This window comes from Lepisosteus platostomus, chromosome 28, assembly GCF_059453375.1.
Source record: "Lepisosteus platostomus isolate fLepPlt1 chromosome 28, fLepPlt1.hap1, whole genome shotgun sequence".
Classification (NCBI taxonomy): Eukaryota; Metazoa; Chordata; class Actinopteri; order Semionotiformes; family Lepisosteidae; genus Lepisosteus; species Lepisosteus platostomus.
In genome coordinates this window covers 6,007,687-6,024,151 of record NC_142638.1, presented here as the reverse complement: position 1 = coordinate 6,024,151, position 16,465 = coordinate 6,007,687, and the positions used below count along the sequence as shown (strand labels likewise).

At 49.5% G+C, this 16,465-nt stretch overlaps 1 protein-coding gene across 2 annotated transcripts in view; it reads left to right on the top strand.

Moving 5' to 3' along the window:
• Window positions 1–736: 736 nt before the first annotated feature.
• Window positions 737–16,465, top strand: part of cdk12 (cyclin dependent kinase 12) — a 30,027-nt gene continuing 14,298 nt past the window's right edge. The window contains exons 1-8 of one of the 2 annotated variants that reach the window (XM_088622583.1): window positions 737–856; window positions 1,522–2,941; window positions 11,114–11,902; window positions 12,229–12,405; window positions 12,596–12,735; window positions 13,308–13,478; window positions 13,774–13,963; window positions 15,177–15,233. In XM_088622583.1, coding sequence (XP_088478709.1) covers window positions 1,599–2,941; window positions 11,114–11,902; window positions 12,229–12,405; window positions 12,596–12,735; window positions 13,308–13,478; window positions 13,774–13,963; window positions 15,177–15,233 — 2,867 coding nt within the window. In that variant the 5' untranslated portion in view covers window positions 737–856; window positions 1,522–1,598. Of the gene's footprint in view, window positions 1,184–1,521; window positions 2,942–11,113; window positions 11,903–12,228; window positions 12,406–12,595; window positions 12,736–13,307; window positions 13,479–13,773; window positions 13,964–15,176; window positions 15,234–16,465 lie in introns of both variants that reach the window. The other variant, XM_088622582.1, reaches the window with a different exon arrangement.

The following is a 16,465-nucleotide window of genomic DNA, read 5'->3' as shown; positions in this document are numbered from 1 at the left end:
TTTTCATTTGTTCTTCAGGTGTGTTGGTTGTGTAGAATACAACGTACTAGGAAACGTTACGTGCTTGGTCTTCTGAGCGTTACAAGCGCCAAGAAGTTCTGCAGAGTTTTGTTCAAAGAGTAATGATTTACCTATAGAACAGGAAGAATTAAATGACAAGAGCACAACGGATAATGCATCAATATATATAATATTGCGTAATAAATATGTAATGAAAGTACCGTACAATCTAAGTTCAGCTGACTTTTATCGGCGTTTGCGTATTTAAAAAAACGCCTCTCTCTGGTACCTTCTTAATTTAAAAGCACAAAGTGTTTATGGATTGCGTAATTGATTATTTATATGTAATAAACATTTGTGCTGTGCGTTCCATCAGTTACGGACGTCTAAAAGCAAATAGTGTTTTACTAGTAACGTGGTTTTGTGTTGTGGCAGACGTTACGTATACCCATTGATAGCCTACGTAATTTATAAAACGATTTCGAGCACAAGGAGGTTCTGCTGTCCGTTTAAAGATTAACACGTGAGCTGGTTACATCTGTGCATGGTTTGTTATAAGGGCGAACAAGTTCCCGTTTAAAAACTTGCACCTCAGTGCATTTGAACTTTTTACAACCTGTGGAGTTTCTCCGGTCTCTTCGTGACGCGCCACCTAGAGGTTAATTGGTGGCACTGCAGCCCGTGAGAGGATAAGGGCGGAGCGTCGCTCTGGAGAGGCTGTTGCCCGGTGACGACGAAGATTGACAGCAAGTGAGACTTCCGGCTTCGGCTTGGGGGAGAGAGAGCGAGGACAGAAGCTCAACCTGCTAGAAGGAGCCACAATGGCGTCTGTCCTCTCGTCTTAGCAACAGGGGCAGTGGGTGTTCTAAATCCGCAAACATCGCCCTCAATACAGGCCTGTTAGACTCTCAAGGCCGTTCAAAATAAACTAGAACATCTGCTGCACACGAATATACTGTCATTTCTGACCAATATCAAATATAAAGAGATTAAAAGATTGTCTATATAAAACCGAACATGTAAACAGTACCAACCGGTTCAAGTTTTCATTTTCAGTTTTGTGAAACAATATCGCCCATTCATCATGGATTATGCCTGTTTCCGAACTCCAAGACCGTAAACTGAAGGAATCAAGGCACCTTCCCTGAAGCCTGCTACAGGGCGAGGGGGATAACCAAAAGAGGTGTTGTTTTTTTTCTTTTTGTTTTTACAAAAGAAAAAATAACAGCACAAGTAAAACTGAGAAACGAGGAGAGAGACAGCACGATTGTAACGACTTCATTTAAACCAAACCTCTGCTTGATTTAATCAGCTATGAAACTACACGCTCATCCGCCTATTATGTCTATTTTTCGTTTTGTTTCTTCGTAAAAAAATCTTTCCTTTGAAGGAAAACCAAAACGCCGGACCCAAGCCGCGCTGACCTAGCCGGAATGAACTCGGATTAAGCGTTCGGGACGGAGAACACGATCTGAATTTTTGTTTTTATTGAATCTTTTTTTTTTCCTGGTGCTTTTTTAGGTACTATTCGCCCTTTAATGCATCGCCTCGGCTGCAGAGGCCCGCATTTGGGAGAAGCGCCGCTGCTAGCGTGAGGGATGCCCGGTTCAGACAGACAACATGGGTCGACCAGGAGGAAGCCGGATCCCAGCGCCAGCGTCTCACTGCCGCCCCAGCCGCCGGCGGGCGGCGGCAGCAACAGCGGGGCCTTCCAGCACCTGCTCCCGCCGCACTCCAGCGCCCAGGCGGGCTGCGTGACGGGGAAGGACGGGAAGCTCATCGCGTCGTCTTCCTCCTCCTCCTCCTCCTCCAAGCGCCGGCGGCACAAGTCCTCCAAGCACGGCCGCGAGTCCTCCTCCTCCTCCTCGGCGCTGGGCCAGGGCCCGGCCGCTGCGTTCGCCACCCTGGGCCCGGCGGCGGCTGCGGCGCCTCCAGCCGTGAGCGCCATCAAGCCGCTGGTGGAGTATGACGACATCAGCTCCGACTCCGACACCTTCTCGGACCCGCCGGCGGCGAGGTCGGCGGTGGACCGGCGAGGCGGGGAGCGCCTGGACGGCGGCTCGGACTACGGTAAAGGGGGCGGGGGCAGCGGCGGGGTGTCCGGGGAGAGCCGGGGCCACAAGCACCGGCACCCCCGCAAGAAGTCCAAGGACCCTCACAAAGTGAAGGACTCGGGTGGAGGAGGAGGAGGAGGAGGGGGGAGCTCGAAGAAGAAGAGCAGCCGGGACAGAGAGAAAGGGACGTCGGGGAAGAGCGGGAAGGAGAAGACATCTGCCTCCGCCTCGGCCCCCTTCAGCCCCGGCTCCACCAGGCTGGGTCTGCTGGAGGGGGAGGTGGGGGCCAAGCTGGCGTCGTCGCTGCCCTCCTCCGCGGCCCAGGCCCTGCTGGGGACCGGGACCAGCACCGCCTCCTCCTCCTCTTCCTCGCGGAGCAAGGACGGGGGCGGCGGCGGCGGCGGCGGCAGGTCGGGCAAGTCCCGCAAGGAGAAGCTACAGCGCCGCGGGGAGCGGGGGGAGTCCCGCGGCTCGTCCCAGAAGGACCGCCGCAAGTCCTCCAAGAGCTACAAGGCCAGCCCCAAGGGCAAGCCCTCGTCCCGGGGCGGCGCCGGCGGCGGGAGGAAGCAGGCGGCCGCCCCGCAGTCCCCCAGCCCCAAGCGGGGGGCCAACGACAGCCCCCCCGGCGGGGGGTACGGCCCGGACGGCGGAGAGGACGCCTACCACCACCACCACCACCACCACCGGCGGCGGGCCCCCCCGCCGCAGAGCCCCAGCCCCTACCGGGACTCGGGGCGCCGCAGCCGGCAGCGCTCCGACAGCCCCTACGGCAGCCGCCACCGCTCCTCCAGCTACGAGCGGGACAGCAGCCCCTACCCCAGCAGGAGGCGCTCTTCCGTCAGCCCCTACGGCAACCGCCGCTCCTCCAGCGCCAGCCCGGTGTCACGGTGAGTCCCGCGCCACGCTTCTGGGGTTCGAGGGGGGCAGGGGGGGGGGTGAGGGTCACGGGTGACCCGAGAACTCAGGTTGGAATTTGTGGTGAAGAAGGGGGTGAGAGGCTCGGGTTGGATCCGACCCCCATTCTCTTGAGTCCTTCTCCGGCCTGCCAGGTCCTGTGCTCTGCCCCACAATGCAGGGCAGATTGACCCTAACTCTCCGGCCACCCGTCAACTCCAAGGGGAAGCTGCCATCAGGGCTGCCAGGTCCCCATAATATTTGGGAAAAGGGCTCCTTCCTACAGGAGAGCTGCTGATGATATTATTGGCGTGTCTTAAGTTCTCAAGAGGATGTAGAGTAGACCAAATGGATGTATATCAGTTTACTGACATGAAATGAGTGTGTATACCGAGCTGATCATGTGTAAATCTAGGGTGTGTTGTCTACTTTCGTAGCTTCTGAAGGCTCAAAAGGGCCTTCAGAGCGTTCTGCACACAGGAGCGCAAGGTTTCGGAAGGCCCTGTATGGGGCTGGGGGCAAAGTGTGGATTTGTAATCCTGGGCGCAATTTCTTCCTCATTTGCCCACAGCAGCTGTCTGTTTCCTGAGGTAGGCCAGAGCAACAGTCTTTCACTTTTCTTGTTTGGCTGTAAGTGAAAGCACCAGCACAGTGCTTCAGTAATTTCAGAGGAAGCAGTGTGCTGCACAGAGCTGGAAAATGCAAAACGGCAAGACCAGCGTTCTGCTCACCAAGTGTTGCAGTGTCAGTCCTCTTTCTCGTGTAAAAGTGTCGTGTGCTCGCTCAAGATGGCAGCAGGCCATCAGTGGTTGCATCTAGATTGTGTTTTTTTCAGTTTTTCAAATTATGCTTTCAGCCCTTTCTCCATCTCGAAGCAGCCGGGAAAGGGTGCAAAAATTCCTAAGAACTCTGACTAAAAGGCAGAGCTAATAACAAACTTGTAATATTGATGACTGGCATGCTGTAGTTCCCTTTGATCAGTGCCAGCAATCAAAACTGTGATAGTGTTATTCTCTGTAAGGGTCTAAACTTGGGGTAGTTTTGTTTTGAGTAAAGAGCTGCTTAGATCTGTTAAACAAAACTGCACATGTCATGGAAAGCATGCAAATTAGTCAGCTCAATTCATTTCTTCAAGCACTCGTGTTGAGGGCAGCCTGGTGGGGCAGTGGTGAGCATCACTGCCTTGCAAGTGCTGGGGCCCGGGGCTCAATTCCAGACCTGGGGTGCAGTCTGCATGGGGGGTGTGGGAGGGTATGTTCTCCCCTCTGGGGGCTGCAATTTCCTCCAACGGTTCCAAAGACATACCGGTAGGTTAATTGGCTTCTGTAAAAAAAATGACCCTGGCGTGAGTTTGTGCATGTATGTTTGTGAATGTGTGCCCTGTGATGAAAGTGATGAACTGTGACTTAACAGTCCGCTGCTCCACATGCCTTAATGTCTTTTTCTCCAGTTTTCTGTTTTTGGCAGACGATGTGTATCAGTGGGGAGAAATGAGGAATAGCCCCAGCCTAACGGGGATGACTCTGTGCCCTGTAAGTTGGGGACCTGTAGAGTCTGTCTCCCTGCCCTGTTGCCCTTTGTTGCAAAATAAATTCCAGCTCCAAAGAGATGCTGGTTTAGGTCTGTGAGTCTCAAACTGAACCTTGAACAGAGAGCAGGCGGGGGATGGGTGTCCAGCTAGATAAAAATTCGAAAGTGAACAAATAGCCTGGGTCAGAGATCCAGAGACTGGTTAGTCATTAACCTGACTCTTCTGTCTCCCACTACAGTGCTGGAAGTCTTTCCCCGTGTCTCTGACTTGGGTCTAAACTGGAGACTCTTGGCATGATGTACCCAGAGGTGGTAGACTGTTGTATTCTCCATGTGCTTGTAGGACCTTGCTTCATAAGAACTATTGTAACTGAGCAACTAGACGAAATGTGGGGAGTAGCATTCTCCCTTTATCTGCTGGTCTTTGGTCTCACTAATACAATTAAGCTAGAGGTGTCTTTGCAGACCTTAAAACAGCATTTATATTTCAGTGGGATTGCTGAATGTTGCTGTACAGATTGCTGTAGGAGAAGCTGCTTTTCCACAGAACAGGTTCCTTGGCAGTTGAAGGTGGGGGCAGAGTTTTAGAGTTGCACAGGCCTTAGGATGCAGTGATTCATTCATTTAGGGATTTAAATAATCACATACCTATGCTTATTATTGCCTGGGAATTTATGCTGGAGGGTTTGCAGTACCACGACCTATAACGATGCAGACAAGATCTAGATTTTTAAGAAAATCACCGGAATGCTTTGTGAAGCTCATGTAAGAAATGGACCAGTTTTAAACACTGGTAGATTTTAAGCACTTTACCTGTCGTTTACCTGCTTGGTAAAGAGTAACGTGCAGACACGCCCCCTCCGACACGCCCACCTGCAGAACTAGTTGTCATTGGACATAGGATAGTGAGCTCTGATTGGAGGAGCAACGCGGCTCTTACCCGTGTTCTTGCCAGCTCACAGACACCCACAGCGTCATGGGAGCCACAGGTTTGGGAGAGAGACTGTCGTAAAAATCCAGCCCACCCCCTGGTGGCAGTCGGGTCATTGATTTTCCGCTTCCTAGGGAATTGTAGTCCGAAACTAAAGGACTCATCAAATGGTAACTTCCTTCTGAAATAGTGGAAAGATTCAATACATCCTTTTTGGGTATTTTATTTTGACTCCTTTCCAGCAGACTCCTTATTGCGATCCTGTGTGCACAGTTGTGTTGTGCTCGTTGTGTGTTTGGAGGAGCCAGGCTCCCTAATGGGTTCGGCCTGATCTGGTCTCCCAGGAGTCTGCTGTGGAATGAGTGGCCCCTGTGGCCCAGCAGACCTGCTGGGGTTCAGCTACAGCTTTTCTTCCTCAGTCACATTCCTGGGGCACAGGTCTATGCTGGTGCAGGGCCGAAATTTACAGGGATCATCCAGTAGAGACTAGTGGGCTGTGCAGTGTGCCTGGTGACCAGAGAAGGAAGATAGCTGCTGTTTTCTTTAAAAATTATTAGCAAAAGATTAAGTCTAGGGTTGTGTCCTGGTAAGAAAAGAAAAAAGTGCAAGGTGACAGTGGCACCTAAGACACATTTGTGTCAGCAAACGTTTCTGTAATTCTAAATCAGGTTCAGATGCCTAGAATTGTTTAGTACTTTGAAGAGTCCATGTCATGTTCCAGCCATCCTTCCCTCAATGTCAATAGTAAATCAGCTGTAGAAGAGCTGTTGGTTTCTTTCCAGTTCCTGCCGGAGAGCAGACGACAAGACCACACGTCAGTCTCCACGCTCTGCAGTAGTGATGGTGATGGGGTTTAACAAGCAGTTGTAATTAATAAAAATATAGTGGAATGCTATGGTCTGAGTATGCATGTGTGTTTGTGCAGGTATCGCAGTATTTGCTAGGACCAGATTAGGTAAAATATCCCTTAAAAGATGGGAAACCTGAGAAGCCGGTGTTTTGTCTACCAGTAAGGCTCATAAAGCAGGTTACTGGTTTTGTAGACGCCAGACAGCATCTTCTGTAAAACCTCAAAGTGCCAGAAGCCTTTTTTTTTATTATTTGGGCCCGCACTTACCCCTCAACAGGTTTCAGTTCAGAACAGCGTAGCAGAGCAAATATAATTGAGTGCAAGTCAGTGGGAGGTGCTCATGCATAGAAATCCCCCACACTTCTCCACAGCCTGTACAACACTTCTGTCAGCAGCACTCATTGTTGCAACCTCACCTCCCTCTTTACTCAGTATTGTGCATTGAAACCACTGGGTTTTGTTGCAAATAGATATTTGTGCAGCCTGTGCTAAGAAGTGGGTACCTGATACTCTGGACTTCCCAGATTGGTATAGGAGAGTTAGATGGCAGCTTTTGATTGGAGATCTCTCGGCATCTGTCAAACATATTGAAATCAGATGCTAAAGAAATCAATTTTCTCCCTCTTAGCAACAGCTAGTCTGTGAGGGCAACACTGTCATCCACTAGGAAGCCAATTCATTAATCGTGAGCAGTAAGAAACAAGGATCTAATGCTGGTTTGCTTGTATTTAACCTTGCCAGAAATCCACCTGTTTCATGAAGGATCCAGTTCATAACATGGCTAATTGGTTCTAGACTCCTACAATCCTCTACATTAAAAATGAGTCTGCTGTGTCAGTGCTTGTTTACTTCATTTCCACTTGTGTCCTTTCTGGCTCCTTGCGTTGTTGGTGATCTTGAAAGAACTCACTAGCTCAGTGCCTGTCCAGATTTTGAATATCCATGTCAAAATCCCCATCCCCACGTAATCTTTAGCCTGTTCCAGGCTAAAAAGATTAATTTCCTTTTGTCTGAGTATGACAGTGCCTTTAGAAAATGGGCCATGTGGCTTTATTGTAACATGCGCAAGCTTGGTCTGGTTAAGATTTGGAACAGCCTCTGTAGTTGGGTTAATGTTTTGCGATTCGTGGTGTTTGCCACAGGTGTTTTCATGGTGTATAGTTTTTGAAAGTAAGTTGCAGGCCTTGTTCCTTTAGACAGTAGATATTTTGCATGATGCTGCAGTCTTCGTGCAAAGGAAGAAAAAGATTCCACCTCAATGCGTTCATGTGTTGTTGGTTTTATGACTTTTTCTCTGAATCACTCAATAATGCGATAGAAAGCGGAGAAGATCATTGCACTGGAGGGGTTGTGGAACTGTGAATTTGTGCAGATGTTTTTCTCTCCCGAGCTCCAGTAGCTTGTAAAGTGAGTCACATGTTAGCTTTTTTTGGTGATGGGATTTCAATGTGACCTTATTTTAAAAAGGTAAAAAGGTCTTGGCTTGTTTGATTGAACAGTGTTTCCTTTAAGCCATGAGCAATGTTAACTGGAAGAGGGGAATTCCCTGCATTTGTGTTTAAATTAAAGATGATTTAAAGAGGTACAGAAATGGATCCCTGTTCTAGAGGTTTCAAGAAATGTCTGCTGTTACCTTGTCCCCAGGAAGTTCACATGGAGGACTTTTATTTATGTGACACAAAATAACCAGGGGAAGCTTATCAGTGTTGCACCGGTACAAGTCTTAAAGGAGGCTTCACCAGTGGGCTCCAGATCTGTGTCCCATCAGTGTTGAAATTCATTTTCCAGAGGGTTTTTTCATCTGGCAGGTGTTCCCAAATATCACTTGCAGCTGAAAGAAGACCAGATAAATTAATGCCCAGTACCTAAGGACTGAAACATGAGTGCCTGATCTTTTAACAGGCCTTATACACTGTAAACAGAGGGCATTAGTGGTCTGGGACAGCTCCGCCATGTTATTGAAATTGATACCCGAGCTTCTTTAGAGAAGCAGCTTGATGATCCAGGGAGCTATTGATGGTCTAGTTAGGTGGGCCGAATGGCCTCCTCACATAGTGTTTCTTGTCCCCTTGTGTTCTTACAGGTCTTGTTCTACATTGTGACTTCTGTGTACTCGCCTTTATTTCCTTCAGTATTGTTGTTTAATGGCAGTGGTAATTGGTAAAAGAGCTCAAGGCCCAGTGTGGTGTAGTTTTGAAAACAATGAACAGGTGTTCTTCTCATGTGAGAGAGTGCGTCCACGGTTTTATTTTGTTAATTGAGAAACTTTAAAAAAAAAAAACCTGTGAATGGCGAAGGGGGGACTTGTTGCATTGTCCCTGCGTGTGTTCAGTGTTCGGCGTGTGTTCAGTTTCAGATGCTGAATTGACCACACAGTATTATGAAGGGGCAGAGTCCTTCACCCCGATTCCAAAAGTGGCTGTTCTAGGCAATAAAAGTGGAAAAACAACATGGTGGGGATAATTAGTGGTAAAGGCCTCGTGGTAGTGAAGCTTTGGAGAGAAGGGGATCCTCTCTCGGACAAGCATGGCGCAGGACTTCCTCTGGACAGAGCGCCAGGCTGTCTCTGGGCTTTTCTGCGCTGTAGGAACCTGATCTGTCACTACGTCGCCGCAGAGCACCGCTGGGACTGCCTCTGAATCGCTAGGCAAGAGGCGTCTGATTTGTGACGTGCATGGTTATTTCCTAGTTAGCTTCCCCTTTGGTCTGTTCACTCTGGAGCGATGTGGCGTCTTAAAGTGTTATTCCGCAGTTGGGTTGATCTCGATTTTGTGCCAAGGATGGTTTTTCAAACCTTGTTTAAATTGCTTGTCCTTCAGTACAGCGAAGGTCTTGATAGTACGATATTTTCAATACTCCTGTAAAAAAAAAAGTCATCACAGGCAGCGTGAGGTGTAGTTCTCAGTGCTGCATCACCAGTGAGACTCCTGTGCTGGCCGACCTGACATCAGCGCTACAAGGTTGGCAGCATTTCCAGAAAGAAGCGTCCATAATGATCCTTTTGCAGGTGGGAATGAGTGGTAGAGGATTTAGTGTTTAACATGCTTTGCTTTCCTCCTTGCATTCCCCTCTGAGCTACACAGTCTGGCGTCCCTGAAGTTCCCCCTTAATTAAGGAGTTTTGCACTCTTCTGATCTGCTGTGTAATGCTGTAAATGCTGTGCATCTCCCAGATAGGTGCTGCAGTTCAGTGGTGGAGGAATTGGGCTTCCCCTGCACTTCCCCTGGGGTGATTTGGAGATGAAATGTGCTATACCAATGCAGTTCATTCATTGTCCCCCTGCCTGCTTTTATTTCGAGAGCTAAAGGGTAAATGGACTGGGGTGGCAGTATGGTCAGTGAAGGTTGAATAGCTGAGAATCTCTGACAGCAGGGTCTTTCTGCTATTTTCAGATAAGTGACCTGTTCCCTGCTTGATCTGCTGACAGAGGCTAGATCTGTGTTCTTGCTCAACATGGGGGGCTGGGGCTCAACAGCAGCACCATGATCTGGAGACGCATGTTTCTGCACCTGGGCTCTCTGACTGTGTCATCCTGCAGGAGGGCATGTGGGAGCCCGGGGCGCAGGAGGGACATGGCCGAATGACGAAACATTCATCGCTCTTACGATTTGCTGTATTTTTTTTAATTGGATCTCGCATTCAGCTTCGGCATATGAGAAGTAACATTTTCATGGTAGATCGATACTTAGCCTTTTGTTTGAAATTCTCTTTAGGTGCTGGAGTGAGACGCTCTCATGTACAGAACCTCCCTGTCTGGCGTCTGTTTCTGTGTTGCCGTTTAATGTCAGACCAGAAGCAAAGCCAGGCTTTCCCAGTCGTTTACATATAAGAGTGATTGTATATGGAGTGCATATGAATGTTACATATAGAAATCTTCACCTTATTCTGTAGTCCCAGGAAATTTAAAAATAAGTGTTTTTCCAGGTGATGCCAAAGTGCTCATAAAAAACACCCATTACAGTTGTAAAGTTTTCTTTTGTGCAGGTCTTTGTCCTTAAGATTTAAGCGGTCTTCTTTTAAGCACTTTGAGAAGCCACTTTTAAAGGCGCTATATAAAATAAGGTTTATTATTATTATTGTTTTTTTTTAAGGAAACTCTGTCTCTCTCCTGAGCGCACACCTCACTCTTAAAGGAGTTTATGCTGAAGGCCAGTGTAAAAAGAAGGGTAAATGTTTGTGTGGCAGACTGAAGCATGGTCATTTCAAGTGATCCGATGGGATTTTGCTTGTGCAGAAAACTGTCAAAGTTAATGGCTGATAAAGTGCTGCAGTGACCGCCAGTATTCCTGCATGGATCTTCAGGTGCAGGAACAGTGGCATGGATGAGGGGAAATGTGCTGGAGTTACTCCGGCCTGTGCTTGTTAACCATGCCACCAGGTGGCGCTGGTAGTAGCAGCTTTGACTGGCAAGAACAAGGTCTGAGCTCAGACACAACAGGGCACGCTGGCTGACTGGAGAGGGATGCAGGGAATGGAGCACTTGTTTAAGAGAAGAACATGGAATCTTTATCGGGGGAAAAAACTGTTGATGATATCATATTGTTGATTCTGGGGGCAGGTGGAGGGGGAGGAAACCTTTTTAAATTTCCATGTGATTTGAAAATAAAATGCATGCAGAAGGAAGTCGAAGATGAGGAGTAAGCTGATTCTGTGAAACCAGCCCTGTGCAGCCCAGTGTAAGAAATGATTTTTATTAAATAACAGGTAGTGACAGTGTGTAAGGCAACGAACAGAGCAGGAAATACAAGCCGACAGTAAATATGTGCTTGAGTGCACGGTGACCTGTTGAGGATGAGCACGGCCGTCGGGTGAGTGAAACTGATTAATCGTCTCTTTCTGCTCCTTCCTCTCCAGGCGCTCGGCTCGTTCCAGGAGCCGCTCCCCGGTCCCCTTCTCCTCCTCCTCCTCGCGGCGCTCTTCCTCCCGCTCACGCAGCAAGAAGCGCTCGTCCGGAGCCCACAGCAGCCGGCCGCCCAGCCTGTCCCCCTCCTCGTCCCGCTACCCGCTCAACTCCAGCCTGGGGGCCGAGCTGAGCCGGCGCAAGAAGGAGCGGCAGGCCGCCGCCGCCGCCGCGGCCGCCGCCCGGGCGCCCTCGCCCCCGCCCGCGCCCCGCCGCGCGGCCCCCAGCCAGCCCCCCCGGCCCGAGCCCGAGCCCGAGCCGCCGTCCGCCCCCGAGAGGGAGCCTCCCGCCGAGGAGCCCCCTGCGCCGGAGAGACCCCTTCCCCCCCCTGCCGCCGCCGCCGCCCCTCCGGCACAGGACGACCCCCCCAGAGAGGACAAGAGCACGCCCCCGCCCCCCCCTCCTTTTTCGTCCCCCCCGCCCCCGCTCCCCCCGTCCCAGACTCCCCCGCTCCCCCCCCTGCCCCCCTCCCCGTCCCTCGCAGCCCACCACCAGCCCCCCCCTCCGCTACCAGAGCTCAGCCAGCCCGCTCCGGCGCCCCCCCCACCCTCGGCGGCGGCGTCGTCGTTGTCGTCGTCGTCCACCTCCTCCTCCTCCTCGCAGGCCAGGTCCCCTGCGGCCCCCTCGGCCCGCAGCCCGGCCCGCCAGGCCCAGCCCCCGGCTCAGCCGGGCCACATCAAGACCTCCACCCTGCCCCCTCTCCCGCTGCCGCCCATGCTGCTGGGAGACAGCAGCCAGGACAGGTGAGTCGGCCGACGGAAACACTCGAGAGTCTCACACAGCACACACACCCCGTCAGGACTGACGGGCTGCTGTGCCCATTGACTGACGGGCTGCTGTGCCCATTGACTGACGGGCTGCTGTGCCCATTGACTGACAGGCTGCTGTGCCCATTGACTGACGGGCTGCTGTGCCCATTGCAATACGAAGAATGAAGTACTGAGACGGCAATTACACAACTGTTATGTAGTTCAACCTCCTAAGGAACATGCACAATTCCAATTCAGGCTTGCTTGCTTTGTCATCATCTTTATCAACTTTTCTCCCTTGACTCTTGTGACCTGCTCAGCCCAAAGGAGGCCGTCCCGCATCGCTCAGCGAAGAGAGAGAAGGAGGTCCGGCCTCGGCCCCTGCTGAGCGACCTCCCGCTGCCGCCCACCCTGCCTGGGGGCGACCCATCGCCCCCTCAGTCCCCTGTCCACAGGACTCCCCCTCCACCGCAACCTACCTTCAAAAAGAGACCAAAGTGAGTCCTGTGGAGCCCACTCAGACCCAGGCTCAGGCCTTTATTTCAAGCTAATGCTTGACGTCTTGTACATTGCACAATTTATAGATTCAATTATCCTCAGGGTGGTAAGAGAGGAAAAAGTGCCAGTGCTTTATGTTTTAGTCTGTGACAGGAACTAATCTGGTTTGTACTTTGTTTCTGGGGACAGGTTTTGCTGTCCGCGCTATGGCGAGAGGAAGCAGACACAGAGCGACTGGGGGAAGCGCTGCGTGGACAAGTTTGACATTATCGGCATCATCGGAGAGGGCACCTATGGACAGGTGTACAAGGCCAAGGACAAGGACACGGGTGAGAGACAGGGGGGCCTGATGGTCTGCCCGCTACCTGGCACAAAGCATGGCACGGCTGTAGGGTCCAGTTCCGGGTCTGCAGGGCAGGTGTGTCCACTGGCCCACCCTCATACACCACACCAGTCCTCCAGGGCCAGAGCTGGACCTCCCTGGCATAGGAGAGAGAGGACAAATGAGTGCAGGACTTGTTAGGTGCCACAGAGAAGGCGAGTGTGTGGTATAGATGCACTACTCTCCCAAAAATACAACATTTGTTCCAAGAGCAAGGGCAAAGCTTCCATTTCCTTTGAGAGGTGCCCAGAGTACGAAGTGCACTGCACTGTGGCAGCTGGTTCTTCAATGCAAAGATGCAGCTAAGTCTTGTGTTGTTGATGCCAGATAGCTTGTAGTTGCCACATACAGTTTTGAGCACTAGTGCGCTCGTGAAAATGGGCTACGCGCTTGTGTTCTCTTGAGCGCGACCCAGCGACATGCAGGTTGTCGTCGGCTGACCGCGGAGGGCGCTGTAGTAACGTTTTGCCCGAGGTGAGTGCAGGAAGTGAGCTCCTGTCCGTTCCCCCTCCCGCGCAGGCGAGCTGGTGGCCCTGAAGAAGGTGCGCCTGGACAACGAGAAGGAGGGCTTCCCCATCACGGCCATCCGGGAGATCAAGATCCTGCGGCAGCTGAACCACCGCAGCGTGGTCAACATGAAGGAGATCGTCACCGACAAGCAGGACGCCGTTGATTTCAAGAAGGACAAAGGTGGGAGTGGGAGGCGTGGTTTTCAGTGGACGGTGGCATAGACTGGTGTGTTGCTGGTGTCCTGAAACCTTCAGGTCATTGGCAGCTATACCTGCCCTCAGTCTTCCAGAACAGCGCAGTCCCAAAGGGATCAATATAAAGACCACATGTGACAGAATAAAGAAAGCTGTTTAAAGTAATGCGCCTTGATAATGCCGAATTAAAAATTAATCTGCTGTTCAAGGGAGATCTGGACAATCTGAACTTGTTTGATGTTCATGTTCGTACCCTCTGCATGGCTCTTACCTGTGTCCAGGTGCATTCTACCTGGTGTTTGAGTACATGGACCATGACCTGATGGGGCTGCTGGAGTCGGGGCTGGTGCAGTTCTCTCAGGATCACATCAAGAGCTTCATGAGGCAGTTGATGGAGGGCCTGGACTACTGCCACAAGAAGAACTTCCTGCACAGGGACATCAAGTGCTCCAATATCCTGCTAAACAACAGGTATGGTGGCCGGGTGTTGCCACATGTTGTGTTTTGCTGGGGAAATGCGTCCTTCTTTTGTCAGTGTCGGCAGTCATGAAAAACAGCATCGTGTGTAGAGAAATACAAGTGTTACAATGTAACAGGCCCTTTGTGATTGTGTGTAACTATGTTGAGTGCTCGTATTTGTTCTAATGTCTAGAACAGAGTTACAATGCTTGAATATACACTGCCTTTCAAAAATATTGTTTTATGTTTTATTTTGAACGGTGGGATTCAGGTGAATGATGAAACAGTGTTCAGTCGGTGATTTAATGTGGATTGGAACACATTTGCTGTTATGTCACTTTCAGAGTGTAAAACTGCATGTCGTACTCACTAAGGCCAGGTCATGCTTCGTTGTAGCAGGGGTGTGCTTTGAAGCATCTGCAGTCCCTTTCTTTATGCACATTTTAACCACTTTCACATCATTTTGGTTGAGATCACATCTGTCCATTAACTTTGTTCCGAAACCCTGCTGTCCTGGACGTGTATGGCCCCTGCTGAGCTGGTTCGCCTTCTTTATTGAGGATGTAACTGGCAGTAGAATAGTGAACTGTGATGCATAATGATAATTAATTCTGAAATTGACATAAAACATTGTGTCTCTTTATGTAGAAGAAATGCTCTCATAGTAATAGGGCAGTGATTCAAGCAATAACAAAAAATGAACAACCAGTGCAACCTTGGAGCATAAAAAAAGTGGACAATCTCACAACATCAAGCTCCAGATGTAGATTTAAATGCATTTTACATGCTAGAGACAAAATAGAAGTTGGAGTATCCCACAATTAGGGAAGAACTCAAACTGACTGCAGCAATAGATAGGTTTGCAAACAGACATGAACTCTCCAAAATATAAAGTGAGTGTCTCCCAGTATTTATAGTCATGTAAAATCATGAGGGTCACCCTAGTTTGTTTTGATTCTAATATGATTGAATTTATAGTAGTGGAATTACCCCAGAAACAAAATTATTGTCCTTCATCTTCAAATTAATCTCGTGATGACAAATAGAAATTGTTTTGAGTGTAAAGCAACGATATGGCTGGACTTTGCTGTCCCGGGACTTTCAGAGGGCAGAATACGACAGGTCAAGGACGGGGGTGAAGGCGCTCTGCCACATGTCTTGGCTGTTGCCTGCCGCCCAGTACTTCATGAAACTCTCTCTCTCCCTTTCTGTCTCCTGTTGCCAGTGGGCAGATCAAGCTGGCAGACTTTGGCCTGGCACGGCTCTACAACTCGGAGGAGAGGTAAGACGAGGCTACACCGCAGGGCCGAGGAGGCGGTATATAACCACTCACTGGCATCTGATTTCTAGAACTGCATGCACCTTTACTCCGAGTTTCATAGCTTTGCTGCCGTATTTGTATCTGAAAGTAGGCAAGATATCAACTGACAACATCAAGGTCAAGTCTATGTATCATTTTGACAGGAAACAAACATGTAAATTATGGGTCTGTAACCCTGCTTCTGGAGAGCCACAGTCCTGCAGGGTTTGCTGATACCCTTTAATGTGAGCAGTAAGCTGAGGTCTGGGGAGCATTTTCACTCCTATTTAAGCAACCCGTTGATCCAATTAAGTCATTCAGAGCTGAACTGCAATTAAAAAAAAACACAAGACACTGTGGTTCTTCAGGATCAGGGCTGGACATAATAAAGATAAAGTGCCTAATTGTTAAATGCTCAGTGTTTAATGCATTTCAAAATGAGCAGTTTTTGTAAGCTAAACAATATCTAGTGAGGTGTGATGTCAGCTGTGAACACGAAGGGAAATTGGATTGTAATCATACTGGCAGGAGATCTTGGCATCTTTATGACATCTGTAGTTTTTATTTACACTCTGCTTTCAAGTTCACCTGTTATTTCTTCTGAAGCACTGTATTTGTAAAACTATTCTTGGTGTGCTTTTCCCTGCCTGATTAAGAGCACAGGCAGCAAGACGAGCCTGTTCTGTCCATCTTCCTTATGTTGTTGCTGTTAGCTTGGTGATCCCAGAGTTGCTGCATGAGACACCTTGTACTGATATTGCAGGCACCGATCAGCCACAGTCCTGAATGTTCTTGCAGAAACTAACATAAGCTAGTCGTAAGATTGGTGCTAACTGGGGCTTGTGAAACTACTGCCGTGTGTAATGTAGTGATCTTATCCCCAAACTATGCCACTGACACGAAGATGGTCATCTGCTTGGTTCCCAAATAGCATTTAAAGGTAACACAAAGGGAAGTTTTAAACATATGGATGACTGTTAAGTGGAATTTACAGTTGGAACCAATATGGTAGGTGGTTAAAATAAATATCATACTGAAGCAAAGATATACAGGTGGCAGATAGAATATCTGTAGTGCAAAGCTTGAGGGTGGGCTAATCCAACAATAGAAAATAGAAAAGAGCAAAGCAGGTACTTTTTTTTTCTGGCCTTATTTTTTATTCTCATAGTTATACGTGTCCGTTACTGTAAATTCCTTTTTTATTTTACAAAGCC